At 37.3% G+C, this 20,578-nt stretch overlaps 1 protein-coding gene across 1 annotated transcript in view; it reads left to right on the forward strand.

Annotated features, from left to right (window-relative positions):
* The window catches only part of LOC150107281 (protein Skeletor, isoforms B/C), a 365,485-nt gene that overhangs the window by 174,898 nt on the left and 170,009 nt on the right, over positions 1–20,578 (forward strand). Inside the window, exon 11 of the mRNA XM_090391768.1 lies at positions 13,408–13,573. Within this exon, the coding sequence (XP_090247894.1) occupies positions 13,408–13,573 (166 nt within the window). The remainder of the gene's footprint in view (positions 1–13,407; positions 13,574–20,578) is intronic.

The following is a 20,578-nucleotide window of genomic DNA, read 5'->3' on the forward strand; positions in this document are numbered from 1 at the left end:
CATAATTATTATTATTATTATTGGACGGCCACCTCCACGGAGTCCAAAGGCTTATCGCTAGAGACCCAAATTATCTACTCAATCTATCATACCTCTCTTTGAATGCATTAACACACCAAGCACTCACAACTGACTCTGGTAACCCATTCCACTCATTCACAACTCTCCAAGCAAAAAATCTAGTTCTCACACCCCTACTAACCACACCTTTATTCAATTTCCAGGGATAACCTATTTTTCTTGCCCCTCTAGCTGAATGCTGAAACATTTCCACTGCATCAATCCTATAAAATCCTTTAAGAAACTAAAATGTTTCTATCACATTCCCTCTTTTTCTCCTATCAACCAACTTCAATCCACACACCCTCAATCTATCCTTATAGGGAACATTCCACAGACCACTCATCATCTTAGTCACTTGACTCTGGGTCTTCTCCACCACTTCCTCATCCCCAAGAAACCCAGAAGACGAGACCTTAGCACAATAATCCAGATGTGGATGTATCAAGGCTTTATAAAGATAACTAAGATAAAAGATAAGGGAATGATAACTCCCTTACCTCTGTTTGTTAGTGTGTTCTTCAATAATCAAGTAATCCTATAAGCTACCCTGATTACTTTAGCAATATGCTCTCTAAACTTCAACTCTGTCTACCACCATCCCTAAATCTCTAGCTTCATCTATTTCCTGGAGTACAGTTCCATCAATGTAGTACACAGCTTGTAATCTATTTATCCCAAAGTGCATAACTTTACATTTCTTGACATTAAACTGACACCCATTATCTTTTGCCCGTGCTGACAGGCTATATAAATCATCTTGCAAGCTCTTCACATTGCCTTAATTAACTATTATTATTATTATTATCCAGGCCTCTATGGAGTCAAAAGACTCCATAGAGGTCATTTTTAGAAAACACAAAGTTTATCATACCACTCCTTGAACCCATTGACCGTTCCTACTCTAACTACTCTCTCAGGCAATGCATTCCACAGTTCATTACTTTATCTAAATTTGCATGATCAGCAAAAAACTGAATATTTCCTTTCAGGTTATTTCCAATATAATTTGTGTACAAATTAAACAGTAGTGGTCCCAGCATTGAACCTTGTGGCACACCAATAATCACTTCTTTTTCACCTTGAATATTTCCTTTCAGGTTATTTCCAATATAATTTGTGTACAAATTAAACAGTAGTGGTCCCAGCATTGAACCTTGTGGCACACCAATAATCACTTCTTTTTCACCTTGATTCTGCCCTCCATATACTACTTTCTGATATTTGTCCAGCAGCCACCCTCTTATCCACATAACCAGTGCTATATCCATTCCCATTTGTTCTAGTTTGCATAACAGTTCTATGCGGCATTCTGTCAAATGCCTTTGCAAAATCCAGCAGAATCATTGTGTAATCGTTGACTTTATCCAAGTTAGCTGTTACTCTATTATAAAAAGTCAGTAAATTACTAAGGCATAAACTACCTTTAACAAAGCTATTATCGCCCTCATACAGTATCAAATTTCTGTCCATCTTGAATTCTCTTTTTGAACAATTTTTCCAGTTCTTTTTTCACCACACCTGAGATAGAGATTGGTCTGTAATTTGCTACTTCAGTCTTAGAATGCAATGAAATTAAAATCCCTTATGCAATGTGGTACACAGCACATTATTTTGCTCTCTTTCCACTCCCTTTGAACTTTGCGGCTGCTCTATTGCCTTCTCAATAATAGATATCTCACATATGCTAGTATTTTGTTGTAGAACAACCATGTTTTATAATACATAGACATATTTATTTTTTTATTCAGGAATAGATCATTTTTACTACATCTGTTGTTTTCGAAGACTGGAATAAAAATGTTCCTATATACCATGAAAAACATTCCATCCTCAACAGATGCTATAGTAGTAGCAAAAGCAAGAAAACAAGTAGTTTTATTGTATCTCTAAATACACTACAGAGACATTTTATAATCTTTGTACTATATGTGGTTATTGTAATTAGAGACAACTAGAATGACCTTAATAAATTTAGTTTAATCCTTTATCCAAGTGTAAGCAAACAAAGTTTGCACCTGAAGTATCTTCAGGACTGAGGCAACTCATAATAAAGGTAGGCCAAACTCTCGTCACTTCTTGTCTCAGTATCTCCCATAATGCAAAGCACATCTCCTTGTGGAGATGTGCTTTGCATTATGGGAGATACTGAGACAAGATACTGAGACTTCCCTTAATGCATAGCATTAAGGGAAGGGCCACTACCCAGACTGGTTTACTTTTATTGAGGTCTCGTCAGTGGGAGCCAGATCCAGAGGTAGTGATACTAAGGCAGAAGAAATGCAGAAGTCATATTTACCTATGCGAGTTGCCTAAAGGTATCTCACCTTATTATTAAATTACTCTGGATTTAGAGAAAGATGTTGGAAGTTTTTTTCCACTTGGTTAGACTATAATAAATTTAGTTTAATCCTTTCTCCAAGTGTAAGCAAACAAAGTTTGCACCTGAAGTATCTTCAGGACTGAGGCAACTCGTGATAAAGGTGACCAAGCTCTCATCACTTCTTGTCTCAGTATCTCCCATAATGCTTGGTACACCTTTACCATGAGTTTTCTCAGTCCTGAAGATAATTCAGGTGCAAACTTTGTTTGCTTACACTTGGAGAAAGGATTAAATTAAATTTATTATAGTCTAACCAAGTGGGAAAAAACTTCCATCTTTCTCTACATCCAGAGTAATTTAATAAGGTGGTACACCTTTAGGCAACTCGCATAGGTAAATATGACTTCTGCATTGCTTCTGCCTTGGTATCACTACCTCTCGGTCTGGCTCCCACTGACAAGACCTCAACAAAGGTCAAAACCGGTTGGAAGCTTGGGTGATGAATGGCAATGCTGTAGCCCATGAAGTTTTAACTGAGGCTCAGCTGTTGGTGTCACCCAGGTCCTGAAGGGGGGGGGGGAGGGGTAATGAATGGCAATACTGTAGCCCATGAAGTTAACTGAGGCATGGATGTTTGCTGTTATCCCTCAGATGAGATATGGGCAAATGAATGGCTCTGCTCAGTGGTGGGGTGAGCCTGCTATGGTGTAGAGCTAGCCAGTTCTGAGAGTTCTTCTCAGTGGCAGGGTGAGTCTGTTACTGAGGGGGACAACGCTCAGTTTTTTTGAGTTTGACCTGTACTTGAACATTTAATAAAAGTCAAAACCAGTCTGGGTAGTGGCCCTTCCCTTAATGCATAGCATTATACATGTCCCCAAGGAGATGTGCTTTGCATTATGGGAGATACTGAGACAAGAAGTGATTATAGCTTGGTCCACCTTGACCACGAGCTGCCTCAGTCCTCAAGATACTTCAGGTGCAAACTGTGTTTGCTTAAACTTGAATAAAGGATTAAACTAAATTTATTATAATCTAACCAAGTAGGAAAAAACTTCCAACATCTTTCTCTAAATCTAGAATGACCTTATAATTAAACACTCTCCTCCCACAGACTCTATGCTACATGGATGCAAGAAAAACAGATTTGTTATATCAGTAAACATAGCAGCTAACCAAACACATTTGTTCTGATATCCTCTTTCAAATTTTCAGTGCCAGAAAATACGTATAACAGCTAATGAGCATGTATTTTCTTGATCACAGAACTAATGTAAATAACTATTTGGGAACATTGATCCAGTGTAAACGGATAAATATTTTAATACCGACTAGTTTCACCAAACTTAAGCTGTTGGCATCGTCAACATGCAATCCATGCACCCTCTAACTCCAAGACTTTATGGGGTTCCAAAAGTTCACAAAGATGGTATTCCTTTACACCCCATTGTAGATGGCATTAACTCACCTACCCACTTATTGTCTAAGCATCTCTCTAAACTCTTACAACAACATATCCATAACTCGGAGAGTTATGTCAGAAATTCACAACATTTTGTGGATAAATTAAAAAACATTACTGTATCTGAAAATGATCTACTTGCAAGCTTAGATGTCACTTCTCATTTTACAAACGTTCCTGTGGTGGAAGTTGAAAGTTTATTTTTCACTTGGTCAGACTATAATAAATTTAGTTTAATCCTTTATCCAAGTGTGTGCAAACAAAGTTTGTGCCTGAAAGTATCTTCAGGACTGGAGTAAAGTGGTACAACACCGGGCAACTCCTTGCAAAGGTGGAGCAAGCTACCAACTCTACTATCTCAGTATCTCCCATAATGCAAAACACATCTCCTTGCAGATATGTATGTCATGCATTAAGGGAAGGGCCACTACCCAGACTAGTTTCGACCTTTATTGAGGTCTCTTCAGTGGGAGCCAGGCCCAAGTGGAGATACCAAGGCAGAAGCATTAGCAAGGTCATCTCCTCCTATAGGAGCTGCCAAACGGTGTTCCACCTTGGTCAGACTATAATAAATTTAGTTTAATCCTTTATCCATGTGTGTGCAAACAAAGTTTGTGCCTGAAAGTATCTTCAGGACTGGGGTAAAGTGGTACAACACCGGGCAACTCCTTGCAAAGGTGGAGCAAGCTACCAACACTACTATCTCAGTATCTCTCATAATGCAAAACACATCTCCTTGCAGATATGTATGTCATGCATTAAGGGAAGGGCCACTACCCAGACTAGTTTCGACCTTTATTGAGGTCTCTTCAGTGGGAGCCAGGCCCAAGTGGAGATACCAAGGCAGAAGCATTAGCAAGGTCATCTCCTCCTATAGGAGCTGCCAAACGGTGTTCCACCTTGGTCAGACTATAATAAATTTAGTTTAATCCTTTATCCAAGTGTGTGCAAACAAAGTTTGCGCCTGAAAGTATCTTCAGGACTGGGGTAAAGTGGTACAACACCAGGCAACTCCTTGCAAAGGTGGCACACCGTTTGGCAGCTCCTATAGGAGGAGATGACCTTGCTAATGCTTCTGCCTTGGTATCTCCACTTGGGCCTGGCTCCCACTGAAGAGACCTCAATAAAGGTCGAAACTGGTCTGGGTAGTGGCCCTTCCCTTAATGCATAACATTATACATATCCGCAAGGAGATGTGTTTTGCATTATGGGAGATACTGAGATAGTAGTATTGGTAGCTTGCTCCACCTTTGCAAGGAGTGCCCTGGTGTTGTACCACTTTACCCCAGTCCTGAAGATACTTTCAGGCGCAAACTTTGTTTGCACACACTTGGATAAAGGATTAAACTAAATTTATTATAATGTGGTGGAAGTTATCAACATCTTAGGCACTTTATTCCCACAAGATATAACCTCACTGTACAATCAATGCCTAAATTGAAACTATTTTTCTTGGAAGAAAACTATTTACCAACAATTGACTGGCCTGGCAATGGGTAGCCCCCTTTTCATCTTCTTGCGCTGACCTATTTATGGAGGATCTCGAAAATAAAATTCTATCTCAAATAAATCCTAAACCAATAATTTGGTGGAGATATGTAGATGATATCTTCATTGTATGGAACCACAACAGAGATGACCTAATTGATTTTCTCAATAAAATCAACTCCTTTCACCATTCTATTAAATTTACTCTAGAACTTGAAAAAGACAAACAACTACCGTTCTTGGACATCTTAATTAAGAAGCAAGTTAATGGCCTTTTGAACCTATCAGTCTACAGGAAGCCTATGAATACAGGACATTATCTACATTTCAGCTCCTCACACCACATTTCTCACAAACTCAGCATAGTACACATACTAAAGAAAAGAGCTGTCTGCATTACAACAGATGAAAAGGACCTCCAAGATGAATTAACATTGATATCTAATAACCTTGCCTTGAATGACTACCCACGAAGACTCGTCAACAAAATCCTCTTCTCTGAACCACCACAAAGAGAATGAGAAGGCACTCAATATATTACAACAATCGCCATTCCGTATGTGAGCAGTATCTCTAACAAGCTTGCTAATCTCCTCAAACCACACAAAATAAGAGTGACATTCAAACCTACAGAAACAATTCGTAAACTACTACGATCTCCAAAAGATACCCATCCTTTCTATAAGTAAGCTGGAGTCTATAATATCCCATGCTCGTGTGGTTCAAGTTACATTGGCCAGACTTCGAGAAGCCTCGAGATTAGGCAGAAGGAACACATTGGTTATGTTAAAAATAACAGGCAAGACATATCATGCCTGTCATCACATTTCTCCATAACAAACCATATCATTGAGTGGGACAAAAGTTGTACCCCCTTACATAGAGGAAGACTACCACTCTCGAATGTTTAAAGAAGCAGCCACAGTCACACGCACTACAGATAACCTTAACAGGAACCAAGGTTTAATACTTCCAGAGATATGGAAAACCCTAATTAGATCTCTGAACACACAAAGGAATGAACTTTAATGCTAACTATAGAATGTTCCTTAGCAACAACTAGTAAATCATGTACACGTGATACATGTATTACTCACGTTCAATGCTATTTTAGTTTGTAACTATAATTTTTAGAATTTACAGTTAAGATCTATTTTGTGATATGTTTTTAACCTCAGTGCTTGTACCCTGACGATGCCAACAGCTTAAGTTTGGTGCAACTAGTTGGTATTAATCTTATCCGTTTACACTTGATCAATGTTCCCAAACAGTTATTTATTACGTATAACAGCTGTTTATAATGTAATCATTGGATACAGAAAGCACACAATTTATATTAAGCAAAAATATCTATATATGTGTGTGTGTGTACATATACACGCACACAGAGTGATCAAAATTAAAGTATCCTTGTTTAAGGCCTTGTGGAGTGCCGCCCCAGTGATCCTAATACTGCAAAACTTTGCAGGAATACATTGTGTATCATGCAGAGGAGATATCTAGATGGGTGGGGGGGGGGTTTCCAAAATTCACCATCATGGGCACTGTACGATGTACTGAATATATATTCTGCATTATGCTGTCTTTCAGCACCAGCAAGTAATCAGGATGATCCTGAAAAACCCTGTCTTTGAGAAATCTCCAGAGCCAGAAGTCATGAGGAGGGGAGGGTCAGATCAGGTGAAGCAAGTAGCTGCGTAGTGGGAAACACATGGCTGATCACTCTAGCTTCTGTGAAATGCTCTCAAAGAACCTCTTGTGTTGATCAACTGATGTGTGTAGGAGCTCCATCCTGTATGAAAATGAATGAATCCATGCATTGCTGCTGCTGTAGCTGTGGCACAATAGTATTGTTTATCATACTGCAATAACTCTTGAGAGCTGGTCACAGAACCTGACCGGTAAATTTCCTCAAAGAAGAATGGTCCAGTGATAAAGCAAAGCTGTAAACCTGCACCAAAGAGTAACTTTGGGTGAATGCAAAGGATTTGTTGGATTGCATGCGTTTTTTGCATAGCCCATATACCCAGTAATTGTGGTATTCACAGCTCCATTCGGGTGAAAATGAGCCTCAGCTCCCAAAAAACCATGGCCACATAGCATCCAACTCCACTTGAGCCAGGAATGTTAAAGTGAATGTCAGTTAACTTTCAAAGTCCTGCAGGTACAAAGTCCTTTGTCAGGGTTATCTTGAATGGAAAGAGATGCAGAATCTTTCGTAGAATATTCCAGACAGTTGTATAATGTACATCCATGTATCTTGATACAGCATGTACACTGCAAGAACCAATGCTGTGTTATTCATAGCCTGCTCCACAACGGCAGTAGCAAGTTCATTCACTTGTTGTGAACTGATTGGTTTTCAAACCTCTTCTAAGTCTAACTCCCAGTGATCCCATTTCTTTAAAATGGCTAATTATTTGCAAACATCTCACCACAGTTTGTTCAGATGTATCTTTGCTTGAATGTAGCTGACTTACAAGCTTTCCTGCTGTGATACGTCGATTACATTTTGCTGTTATAATCAAAAATCTGTCTTCGTGCTTCATAGTAGAGTGAGGGTGACTTCTTAGCAAACATCTGGAACACACTCTGTTGGTTTGAAATGCTGCCCAGAGCCTGGATACAACACTATGTGAGATTCTAAACTCTCTGGCTATATCAGTAATTCTGTGGATTTCTTCAAGCTTTCCAATAAGCGTGAAATCATCTAGATGACATCTTTGAGACATTACAAGACTTCCAAATTTGTAACTTAATTCCATCAAACACAGTTTGCTTAGTGTAGCCTTTTATCCTGTTGAATGCTATTACATGACTCCTTTGCATGCAATTCAAAAATTTTATTGTGTACTCACTTTCTACTCAAAATCGTTAGTCATACAAATTGGCACAATCTGATTTGTATGAATTTACAGTTGTAATTTCCAGAAATAGTGTTCTGTAGGTTTTGAATGCTTGTGTGTGTGTTCCTCCCAATAGTAACCATACCAGGAAGTACTTTATTCCTACATGCTCCATTGCATGTAGCTTTCAAGTACTGATTAAATTTTCAATTTTGTATCAATATTCATATATACATTGTATATTTTTACATCTATATGTACATATTCTGACCTTTACATCCATATTTATATTTTTATATATACATATATTTACACTATATAATTCATATAATATCAGTAATTTATGTTACATTACAATGACTGGAAGTTGATCTTATTAGCAAATTTAATTAATTCTGAGTAATACTTTTAAATAAGTCTCTGTTTTGATACTGACCACTTGTCTCTGGAAGCACTGATGTGTTGTATTAGGGGAATGTGAATGGAGTCCAGTAGCTGACAGTCATAAAGTATGTGGTCAACATTCTGTTGAAGGTGTGGACTACAAATGCATGATGGTGATTTAGGATATGGAATCTGTGTAAGTAGTATCTTAGTTTTCCAAATCACAGAAGCAAGGAAGTCAATATTAGCTTATATTGTTGCCCAGATGGCTAGGTTTCTTGTCTAAGCTGTTGTTTACTGATCCCATTAAAGTGATGTTCTGAGATTAGGCATGAAAATTCTCTTTCTAATCTTTTACAAATATCTCTAGATTGGTTTTATCGGTGAATACTTGATGTTAATGCAATGGTTTGTGTCGGGTATTCCGTTTAAATTTTTGTTACTGATAATGAAACTTAAATTAGTTGAAAAGCCACATATTTTGTTGTTGATGTTGTGGGGTTCTTGTATTAATGCTAGTCCTATATTTTTTCTGTTTATGAGTTCTGTTAAGTTATTACAGCCTTGATGGAGGTTTGAAGATTTATTTGAAGACATACCAGGGAAGTGGTGCTGTTTCTGCTAGCTTTATGATTGCTTTCCATAATCTGTGTTTTGAATTTTTAGCTGTCTATAATAGTTGTATGTCAGGCAGTCTTTGCTTAGTGCAAAGTGCAAAGTGTATTTGCAGTCGTTTTTGGTTTTGGCATGCTTGTTGTGATTTTGGCAATTTATGTAGTCCATCTCGGACTTATTTCGTGGGCACTCACTGAACTTATGTTCTTTAGAGCAGAATGGACAGGGATATTTGTAATCGGGATTACAAAGGTAGTTTTTCCCCTGCAGTCTCGTGTGTGATGGTGGAATTTATTGCAGTTAAAGCACCTCAGAACGCTTACATACTCTGCACAATAGCAAATTCTCCATAGCATTTTAACTGGTTTTCAGCAATTTGGTACTGACTGTTGTATCGACTTCTATAATAAAGTTTCTCATTTGCTTTTTTATTTGTCATGATGAATTTCTGTGTCATCTTTGTATCGCCACTGAAAAGTTCTTAGTTCTGCATGCAGATTGAGTCAGTTGTGTTGTTTGTATCGATTTCACTGGAATATCATATATAATTAGTCTTGGAAGATGTTTCTTACTGAGTGTTTGCATTCCTTAGAGATTTCATTATTATTATTATTATTGTTGTTGTTACGGGAAACTCCAGAGAGTCCTTAGACTCATCAAGGGAGGCCCCCAAATCATGTTCATCACAACTATTCGACATTCATACAGTATCTATCATACCTCGCCTTAAACTCATTCACTGTCACAGCATTCACCACATACTCTGGCAGCCCATTCCACTCATTCACCACTCTAAAAGTAAAGAACTCAGCTCTAACACCCTTACTAACCACACTTTTGCCCAACTTCCATGGATGTCCCCTAGTCCTCCCACAACCAGCCCTGTTCTCAAAAATATCTTCTGAATTAATTTTATAGAAACCCTTCAGTAATTTGAATGTCTCGATCATATCTCCCCTCTTTTGGTCTTTTCTTTGGATTCAATTAAGACTCCTTCATTATTAATACTTTTCAATTTGTGATTCTGATTTTGACTTTTCTATTTCAGTCACATTATAACTTCTGTGAGAAAGGGTTGTATGTGAAACTATAAGGCGGGGGATTATGACAAACTCAGAAGGCAGCTTACAGCTGTATCATGGAATGAGAAATTGGATGGGAAGGAAATCAGTGCTGCTTGGTCTACTCAGGAACTATCTGGAAGAGGCAATGACTGAGTGTATTCCAAACGTAAGGAGATTAAAGAAGGTAAGTGCAAAATGGATGACTGAAGAGGTAAAGCATGCAATCTTGAAGAAAGAGGCACTACAGAGTCAGCACAGACTGAGTGGCAATCAGTTACATAAGGAGTACAAAGAGCAATCAAGGAAGGTGATTTGCTTAGTAAGGATAACGAAAGTACAGTATGAGCAGTAGTTAGCAAATGAAGCTAAAAGAAATCCTAGGGAAATTTTTTTCAATATGTTGCCAGTAGAGGGAAGTATAATTATAGGAGGATGATGTTGGTCAGAGATAATAGGAGAATGATGTTGGTCAGAGATAATAGGAGAATGATAAACACTGAGGAGGTGTTGAATGAGCAATTCATTAAGATTTTTCATCCTTGCAAATGTAACATAAAACAGAACTTAAGACCAGTGGGAGAAGCTGGAGAGATGGTGAGTGAGCTGGAGGTATATAAGGAATTGAGTAAATTTGATGGTAATAGGGCCACCATAGGACTCGAGAGCATATCATGTGTCTTGAGGAAATGTTCCAGAGAATTAGCAACAGCTTTAACTCGAGTCTTAGAAATTATTGACCCAAGTTTTCCAAAGGAATGGAAAAAAAAGGCAAAACCATTCTGCTTCTTAAAGCAGGGTGATAAGCTAAAGCTTTGAATTAGAGGCCAATCTGCTCTGGAGTAGTGGTCAAGATCTTAGAGAAACTAGTGAAGACCAGGATTCAGAACTTAGGTATGCAGCATAATTCTCTTTGATGAGCAGCAGGGGTTTGCTAAAGAAAAAAATTAATGTTTTAATAATCTGCTTACTTATTATAACAAGTTGACAAATGCATTGGACAAGGGGGATGCATACACAGTGGTATATTTAGATTTTGCAAAGACCCTTAATAGATTGAAACATCACAAGCTAGGAATTAAATTGGAACAGATGAAGTTGGATGCTGGATTAGTGTGCTAGACTGAAGATTTGCTTTCTGATAGGTATTGGCAAGTTGTTTATGGGAGAGCAATATCCCAGAAGAAGAAAGTCACTAGTGGTGTGTCCCAGTGGAAAGGAAAGTGCAAGTTTTTAAAATTTGAGAAGCATAGATGTGACGCATAATATAAGATTGGTGGGGGATATCTTAGACGAGGTGGAGGAGATGAAAGATTTGGGAATGATGATGGATAGAGACCTGAAATTTCAGACCACTTTACTAAAACTGTGAGGACAGTACAGAGGATTATTGTACTCCCAGATGAGTCTTTGACTCCATGAGGTCTTGGGTTAATAATAATAATTATAGCAATGATGTAGAGAATTGACATGTAAATGTTGATCTCCCATTTCACAACCTTCTCTTCAGAAGGATTTTAGTAATGTTATCACCATTCCCTGTCTGAGGCACATCAGAAAAATTAGCCACAATCTTAAAGAAATACAACCTCGAGCTCAGTTTTAAGCCCACTTGAAACTAACTTCCCTTATCTGCTCCACTAAGAACCAATCTCCTTCCTCTTTGTTCCTGGTGTATAAGGAAGATCAACTACCATCCACATAGAAGAACATATAAAAAATACATCTGCAGTCATGACTGTGGTCATTTGGACTTTGCAGACCATGCTTTAGACACAGCTCATAATATCAGTTGGAAAAGACCACCATGCTCTATTGCAGTAAATTTAGAAGAGAAAGACTGTTTTTAGAATCTGCAGCTGCTCTCAAAAATCAGCCTAATTTGAATAAATACAGTTGCCTAAAACTTTGCAAAATTTACTAAAGGGTGCCCCACCTAATTAGGACTAGTTTTTTGAGTGTGTGTGTGCTACAAGTCTCATATTGTACCCCCTAAAGATGTCTCTGTGACTGAGGTGAACTGTTGGAAGAATTAAATCTTATTTTAATCATTTCTCAGTGCTGTTTCACACCTTTAAACCTCTAACATGAGCTTCTCCTAACACTGAAGCCTTAACACACATGTTCTTCATCACAGTATGACCATGAGATTTCTTTTTTGAATCTGCAGCTGATCTTAAAAATTAACTCACTTTTAATAAATATAGTGGAGCTTTAGTAAAGTGAAACTCTCAGATTTTTAAAGCTAATTCTTAAACCTCTCACCAACAGCCAAGGCTGTCAGTTGGGTATACTGGGTATACCAGCTGTCTGCCAGTATACCCAAGGAGGACATCCCTTCTTTTGCATTTGAGACTGTCTAATCACTCTTCCACTTATGATGACATGCAAGTAGCTCATAAACAGTTCTTATATTGTATCCCCAGTGATGTTTCTGTAAAAAGATGAAATAATGGAGTCATTAAATCAAAAAATGAACTATGCTGTTTTCTACCTACCCTATTTTTACCTTTGTCATAACCTCTCCTTCATTTGCAGTTCATGTTCAATCTCCCTCCACCAAGGCATCCATTTTCCTAAAATTCTATTTATCCTCCTCACTCTAGAGAATATGGACTCAATACTGCTACAAAATGTCACCAACTGCTGATCTGATTTCCTTCAAGCAGATGACTTCCCTCCATGGTATAGCACCTAGACAGTTAAGTCTGCTGTAGCCATCTGCCTTGTAACTCCACACAGCTTGTTACCCCCTTGGTGTCAACAACACATGACAGCATTTTTCCAAATGCAGTTCAAGATAAAATGTCATTTGCAATGACTGCACGTAATGCTGTGAACAAATCCAAAATACTTAATCTGTGTGCTTTTCATGATGTGCTGTTTGAACAATGTTTCTCAAAAATTCTGGACATTCAATTTATTATTATTATTACATGGAACCTTTCATGAATTTCCAGGACTCATCACAGTTGACTTTCACGTTACCTTACTAGTGGACTCCACTAGTTGTTAACAACTCCAGATGAACTGCAGGTTAGTATAGAAATTGATGTTTGCAACGAATGTGAAATTCATATCTACATCTTGCAAACAGAAAAAAAAATTATTTATGTTTGTAAATTGATTTAATATTAATATGTATTGCAACATTTTATCACTTCTTTGTAGGTCAACTTTGGGCAAATTTCAATACCTGAAGACATTCCATTACCCAAGGAGAAAGATTTGGGATCTCTTTCATCATTAGCTCATGGGGTGAAGTCTGGACCAGTAATTATCAAAGATGCTAAAACAGTTCATATTTCTGACCTTCATTATGATGGGGCTGCTCCAGGTTAGTGCAGAAATCATGTTTTGTGATAATATTCAAGTTACTGATTGAAAAAAAAAATTATGTGAATATTATCCACAAAAGGTTGCAAATCAACTATACATTATACCAAGGATGGAACTTTTTCCCAAGCCTCCAGTAAGAAGGGAGATTGTCTCACACTAGGCAGTGAAAATCATAAATAACTTGACATATAGGAACGTAAGATATAATAATTAAATAACATAAAATGGATTTAATTTACATATATATTTATTTTGTCCTCAGGTGGGCTGAAAGCAGAAGTTGATCTTTAGCTAAGCCTAGAAAAGTAATTCTTGTTGATAGGATGGAAGAACACTTATAGACCAATAGATCTAAGTAGTTCAGCTATACCTTCTGAGATGTCTTTAACATAGAGAATGGTGAGATGACAGACTACCTCTGTATCACTATTTTTATGAGAAGCAGATGACAAAGGAAACTCTGTAATTATTAATTATCTTTTGTTTTCTTTCTGAATACTGAAACTGAAGGCTACCATGTGGTTGACGAAGTAATAGGAAATCTAAAAAAAGCAATCTGATTGTTCTTTTCTAACTCTAGAATTAACTGGATATATGATGATAGCTGTTGATCTTATTGATAAACTCTTGTAGATCTGTACAGGGACCCATGCAAAACTGCAAAGTGTGATATGGTAGAGTGGTATGATAGACTTTGTGTTTCTTGGGGGGGGTACCTCCCCTCGATGAGTCTTGATAGACTTTGTGTTTCTTAGGAAGGACCTCCAACGATTAGTCTTTTGACTCCATGGAGGCCTGAATAATAATAATAAGTGGTTAGTTAGTATGGGAGAAAGAGGCAGTCTAATGATGTGCCCTCAGTTTGTTGGTCGAGTTTATTTTGGCATGAGAAGTAGCCAGAATGAATGAATGACAAAGTCAAATAGGCTGACAATATCTGCCAGAAAATCTTGCTTGAAGAAGTTAAGTGTTTCATCTAAAGGAACATTTGTGAATAAGGAGGACACAATATCTATACTGAAAAGGAGATCACCTGGGCAAAACCTTGATATCTTTATTTTAAAATGAGAAGTTTTTTTGATAAATTTAGAGGATTTTCATTGGGGGGGGGGGAGAAATAGGAACAAAAACTTTCATTCTCCACTCTGTTCAAACCTTGGTTTTCCAACCAGAAACAAAGAAAAAAAAGTGAGTTGCTTGAAACAAAAATTCCTGCTTTATTCTCAGACTACACTGATGTCACACAAATAATTAACAACAGCCAATAAATCTAACTTCAAATGAGCTCAATAGGAAACTTACCTCTTACATAAATTTCAGTTTTTGCAAGTACTTTCACCCTCTCTTTATTGATTACATTATTTTAACAAGACCTGAAAACAGTGCTTTGTTTTTGGGTATTGTATATTTACAGTCAGCTGACATCTGCCTCACTTCATGAAAGCAAAACCATAATCATCCCACTAGAAAAAGAGAAATCAAATTCTGCCAAACCTACACCTACTGACCCATCTCTCTCATCTCAGTTTTAAACGAGAGAAAACAGGTCAGTGTATTCACCACCTGGAGATCCACCATTCATTCAATCAATGATCACCAGTGTGTAGTCATCAACTCCAGATCTCCACTCTAGATCTTGCATGCATCATCTACCTCTGGATAAATACCATGGAAAGTTTGAGAAACCTGTGCTGTTATCTTTAGTGTAGAAGACTGCTCTTTACCAGACCTTATCAAATGCCTCTTTATAATTTGATGGTCAGTTTCCTTCCCCCTCATCTCTCTTTGGTCATTTACTGATTTAAGACTTTTGCTTAGTTTTGCTGATGATAGTATGTTCTATTCCTTTTACTCATTTAATAAACTTGTAGTGCAAGCTTCAAGATCTTCTATAACCATTGCCTTAAACATTAATGTCTGCCCCATTCTTGAATAGAGTGATAGCAACATAGTCACCTTCACTTTTACATAAACAGTCTTGTCTTTTCTCAAGGGGGGGGCATGTTCATCTTCTCTTACCTGTGATAATATCCAGTTCACCAGACAAGACTAGATCTTTTATCTTGGGCTGTCATTTACTTCTAGCCTTTCCAAACATATCACATTAGTATCTTCCTTTGCCTCCAAGTAAATTGTGTCCTTTTCTGCTCAAGATGGTATTTTCTGACTGTTCAACTGCTAACTCTATGAATGCCAAATCTGTCCAACACTTAGAATACTATTCATACATTGTTATATACGTATATGGTTAACACATGCAGCAAAATTAGAATTTATTAAAATAGACATGATCAGAGAGCAAAGACAAGAGATCAGTGTATAATCTATAATCAAGATATGAACTAATAATAGCTCATATCTCAGTCACAGCTGAGTCGACAAAAGAATGCATTATTAGAGTTCAAAGGAACAAACTTGATAACTTCTATAACTAAAAATTAAATAACCTAATCAGTATTCAAAAAAAAAAAAAAACGAAAAACAGTTAATGGCAATCACTTCCCAGAGATTGTCATACAACCAGAGTAGTTAAGGTTTGGACAATCTTGTAAATTTAAATCCATTGGAATGAAGACTGTTAACTTGGTTCCAAAGATCTCTGTGCCTAGTGTCAACAGCATGGAAAGAAAGGCCAGACCTGTCTGATTCTAAAAATGCAATGTAGTCCTGATGTTCTTGGATTCTAATCTTAACAGAATGGCTAGTCTGTATAAAATAACAAAGTTAACTGAACAGGACACTTGATAGACACCTGGCAGTGTGCCTTTGGTAAATGGTAGAAAAGAAGGCAGCTTTTGAGTTGGTTTGAAGGTAGTGTACAGATTGTATTTACAAAGAATCTGTGCTGTTTGTCCTGATATTCCTTTAAGGTAGGATATGGATATTCTTTTCACATAGATTGTAGTCTGAATGATAACTGGTAATAATTTTCTGGCAGTCAGCAGTGACCCAAATCAGTCAAACAAAGTAAATAACTTAGTGGACTGCATACAATCACAGGATGTGACCACTGTTGAGAAACTGCTAATTCATTAGGCTCATTTTTCATGTCTGTGTTTTCTCAAGATCCAATCCATAGAGTTGACTCTCCATTATGCCATATAACTGACTGCATTATAATTGGATCTCCCACTTACTGTCTTGCAAAAGTATCTTCTTTGAAACTGCAGTGGCCACACTAGCTCTTATATTAAAAACAGAATTGACTTTATATATGAAATTAAAGATCTATCTGTGCTGGATAATGAAATAATGGTTTCTTTCATGTAGTTTCCCTATTCATCAACATACCATAAGAGACCCTTCAGTTTTTACAAGCTTATTTCCCTGAGAACATTGTTAACCTTTTTAAATTAACTTAATGTTGGCTAATTTTATGTTACAGAATAAGCTTTACAAGAAAATGGAAGTAACAGTGATGGGCCATCTTATCTCACCAGCTTTATTATTATTAACACCAGACCTCCATGGAATCAAAGGATTCATTGCAGGAGACAAGCACTTTTGCACATAAAGCTTCTCAAAACATGCTTGAAACCTATTCAGTGTATCTACTTTTGCCACATTGTCAGACAGTGCATTCCACTTGGTAGCCACTCTTCATGCAAAGAACCTGCTCCTTATGCTCTTACTCACACTCTCCTTGTACAGTTTCCAATAATGTTCCCTTGTTTTATCCCTTTTTCCCATTCTATGAAAAACTTCTTCCACACATAAACCTGCTAACAATCCTTTACCAACTAAATGACTCAGTCACATCCTTCTCTTCCTCCTATTCACAAGGCTTTGAAAATTGCATTCCCTCAATCTGCCTTCATACCTTACATCCCAAAGACAAGTTAGCACCTTAGTCTGTCTTCTCTTGACCCTTTCTAATATATCCTTATTACCATGAAAACCAAGGGACCAAATCTTGGACAGTAATCCATGTGAGGCATGATCATCACTTTATACAATGAAAGAACCTCTTTATTTCTGCATGCTAAGATCCTCTACATCATTGCTATAAACTGATGTGATGACTTTGCAACTTGTGCAGTATCACCTCTGAACTTCAGATCCTTGTCCATTACCACTCTAAGATCACATGTCTCCTCAACTTCCTCCAAAATTTCCCCACCAAGTGTAAACTTTGCATCCCATTGTTACCTACCAAATTCAGAACCTTACACTTTGCAACATTTAACTATCTGTTCCATACAGTTGCCCACTCATACAATCTATTCAAGACCTCCTGTAAGGCCATATCTGAATTCCACACCATGCTCCCAGTTTATCAACTGCTAACAGTTGTATATCACTAGTTAAATCCATCCCAATATCATTAATATACAAGTTAAATAAGAATCATCTTAAAACACTCTGTGGCACATGAATAGTGACTTTTCTTTCCTGGGATGCTTCCCCCCATACACAACTTACTGGTATCTGAGAGCCGGTTGCCTATCGAACTCGCTAATCTATCATCCAATCCCATCTGCTCCTGTTTAGCTACCAATCTGTGGCATGGCAATCTATCAAAAGCCTTTGCAACGTCTATGTATACCACTGTATATACATCTGCCTTGCTCAATACATTCATCACCTTGTTATGATACGTAGCAAATTGGTAAAATGCAGCCTTCCTGTAATAAACCCATTCTGACAAGCACAGAGAATACTGCTATTATTAACCCACTGCTGTACCTAGCTCTCACCACCCTCTCCAATACCTTAACTGCAACTGCAGATATAATATACAGATTAGCCTATAATTTGTAGCTTTAGCATTATCACCACCTTTATGAAGTAGAACAATTTTATTCTCCCTCCACTCTTTTGGAATTTGTGATGGTGCAAGACTTGTCAAAAAGGTAGGCCAAAGTTTACTAACTCCTCATATAGCTCTTAATAGCTAACCAGTAAGTCTTCTCTTATTTCATTCTCTACACTTGCGCTTCTCCTGATTTCAGACTGATGAACTGCTCACTGAATACCTCAAACATATTCTCTACAGCAGTCATCCACCACTTTCATCCATTAACATCATCTTGCCATAATCATTCTTTTTTTTACTTTTCACATATCGAAAAAACTCCCTAGGCCTGATTTGCTATATCTACTCATACTGCACTTTTACTGTCCTTACCCACTGAGTCACCATCCTGCCCTGCTCTTTATGCTCTTCATGCAACTGATTATTGCCATTATTCATCTTGTGCTGCCTCCAAAGTACCTTTTTTTTCCATATTTCATGCTTAATTCACTCGTTCATCCATTTGACACCAACCTTATTCAGCCTTTTGACCTTCGGAATACATTCACATATTGATGCTGTTAAGCATCTCTTTGTTAGTTCCAAAGCAGCTTTTATTTTTCTCCTGATTATTTCTTCATTCCATGCTATAGCTTCAAGCTGTCTCCTAAGCTTCTCATAATCACCAGACTTGTAATTCCACATAAATTAATTATTTTGCTATTTCTTCCAGAAAGCAGACCTTATGGATTCTCTCATTAACCACACCTCTAATAATGTAATCTCCATACATTGGTATTCTTCAGTTATTTGTTACCTCCTTTTCTCTATTTTTCTTCATTTTATTCTTTTGCAATCATTCATTACTTTCTATTAAATACCTAATACCACTTTGCATATTTCTCATTTTGAATAACTTTCTTCAAATCTTGCATTCCAGCAATTTCACTCTTGCCTGTACCTTTCTTCTGTTTCCTCATTTCTACTTCCTTTGACTTCAGTATCACTTACTTTCATTTCTTTTTTCACTCCGTTAGTCTCACTCACTTTCATTACATTACGAGCACAGTGTTTGGTACCCACATTTATGCTAACTCATTCCATCAGTCTGTTTTGCATTCGCCAATAACTGATGTAACAAATTATTGTACTTTCTACAAATCCATACCTTCTCTCATCTCCTGTTCAGTCTCTCTATAAACAAATCTTTCATTTTGCCATGCATATATGTTGCACTCACAACAATGAGCATTTTAGAAAACTCTACATCGTTATTAGCATTCGATTTTCACATTGCATTGCATGCAGATCTCATTCATGCTGCCATTTTGTTATGTTCAAGGCAAGATTATTATTATTATTATTACCCAAGACCCCATAGAGTCAAAGACTCATCTAGGAGGTCCTTTTATCATACACACAGCTCATCATACCGTGCTTTAAACACACTCAAATTCTCTGCAGACACCACACTCTCAGGCAAGGCATTCCAATCATTCATAACTCTGCATGAAAAAAAACCTGCTTCTCACTCCCCTACTCACACCCTCTTTATACAGTTTCCAGGGATGACCTCTGGTTCTCCCCTGATCTCCCACTATTTTCTGTAGAACCTTTCCAGCATTGATCCTATAACAACCCCTTAATAACTTGTAGGTCTTTATCATATCTCCCCTCTTCTTCCTGTCCACCAGACTGATTAGCTTATTATTTTATGCAACACATAGACAATCAACTTTTCAGTACCATTTTTCGACTCTTCAGTACCTTATGTTCAGCTTTGGTTCATGGATGATCTGGATAAACCAAGCTTCTTGTGATACCATATCAAATTTGCTATTGAACCCTGCACTAGTTTTTTCTTTTAGGATACCCTAATAATCAATACTCTTACAAGCAGTGTCAATTTTTCTGTTTATAAAAAAAAACCTTCTTTGATTTGTGGATGCATCCTTCCATCTTCACATCATCATCCATCACAGAAAAGAGGTATTATCAAAAGTCTTGTACACAAGTTCATGCAGTCTGCTCTTCTGATTCCCTTCTGTTAGATGAATTAAACAAAATGAAAATCACTTTGGAATTTAATGTTATAATGAAACCACCATCCAGAAAATTAAAGTTATCATCCCTCATTTCAATCTGATGTGAAAAGACTTCCCATACTCTACCTGAAAGGAACATCTGAAGAAATACTTTGCAAGTGCATTCTATACCATACCTTCAAACCAGCTCAAAATTTGTCTTATTTTCCACCAGCTCTAGTGC

The sequence above is a fragment of the Typopeltis vanoorti genome, chromosome 4 (assembly GCF_054136105.1).
Source record: "Typopeltis vanoorti isolate ZY-2024b chromosome 4, IOZ_Tvanoo_1.0, whole genome shotgun sequence".
Lineage (NCBI taxonomy): Eukaryota > Metazoa > Arthropoda > Arachnida > Uropygi > Thelyphonidae > Typopeltis > Typopeltis vanoorti.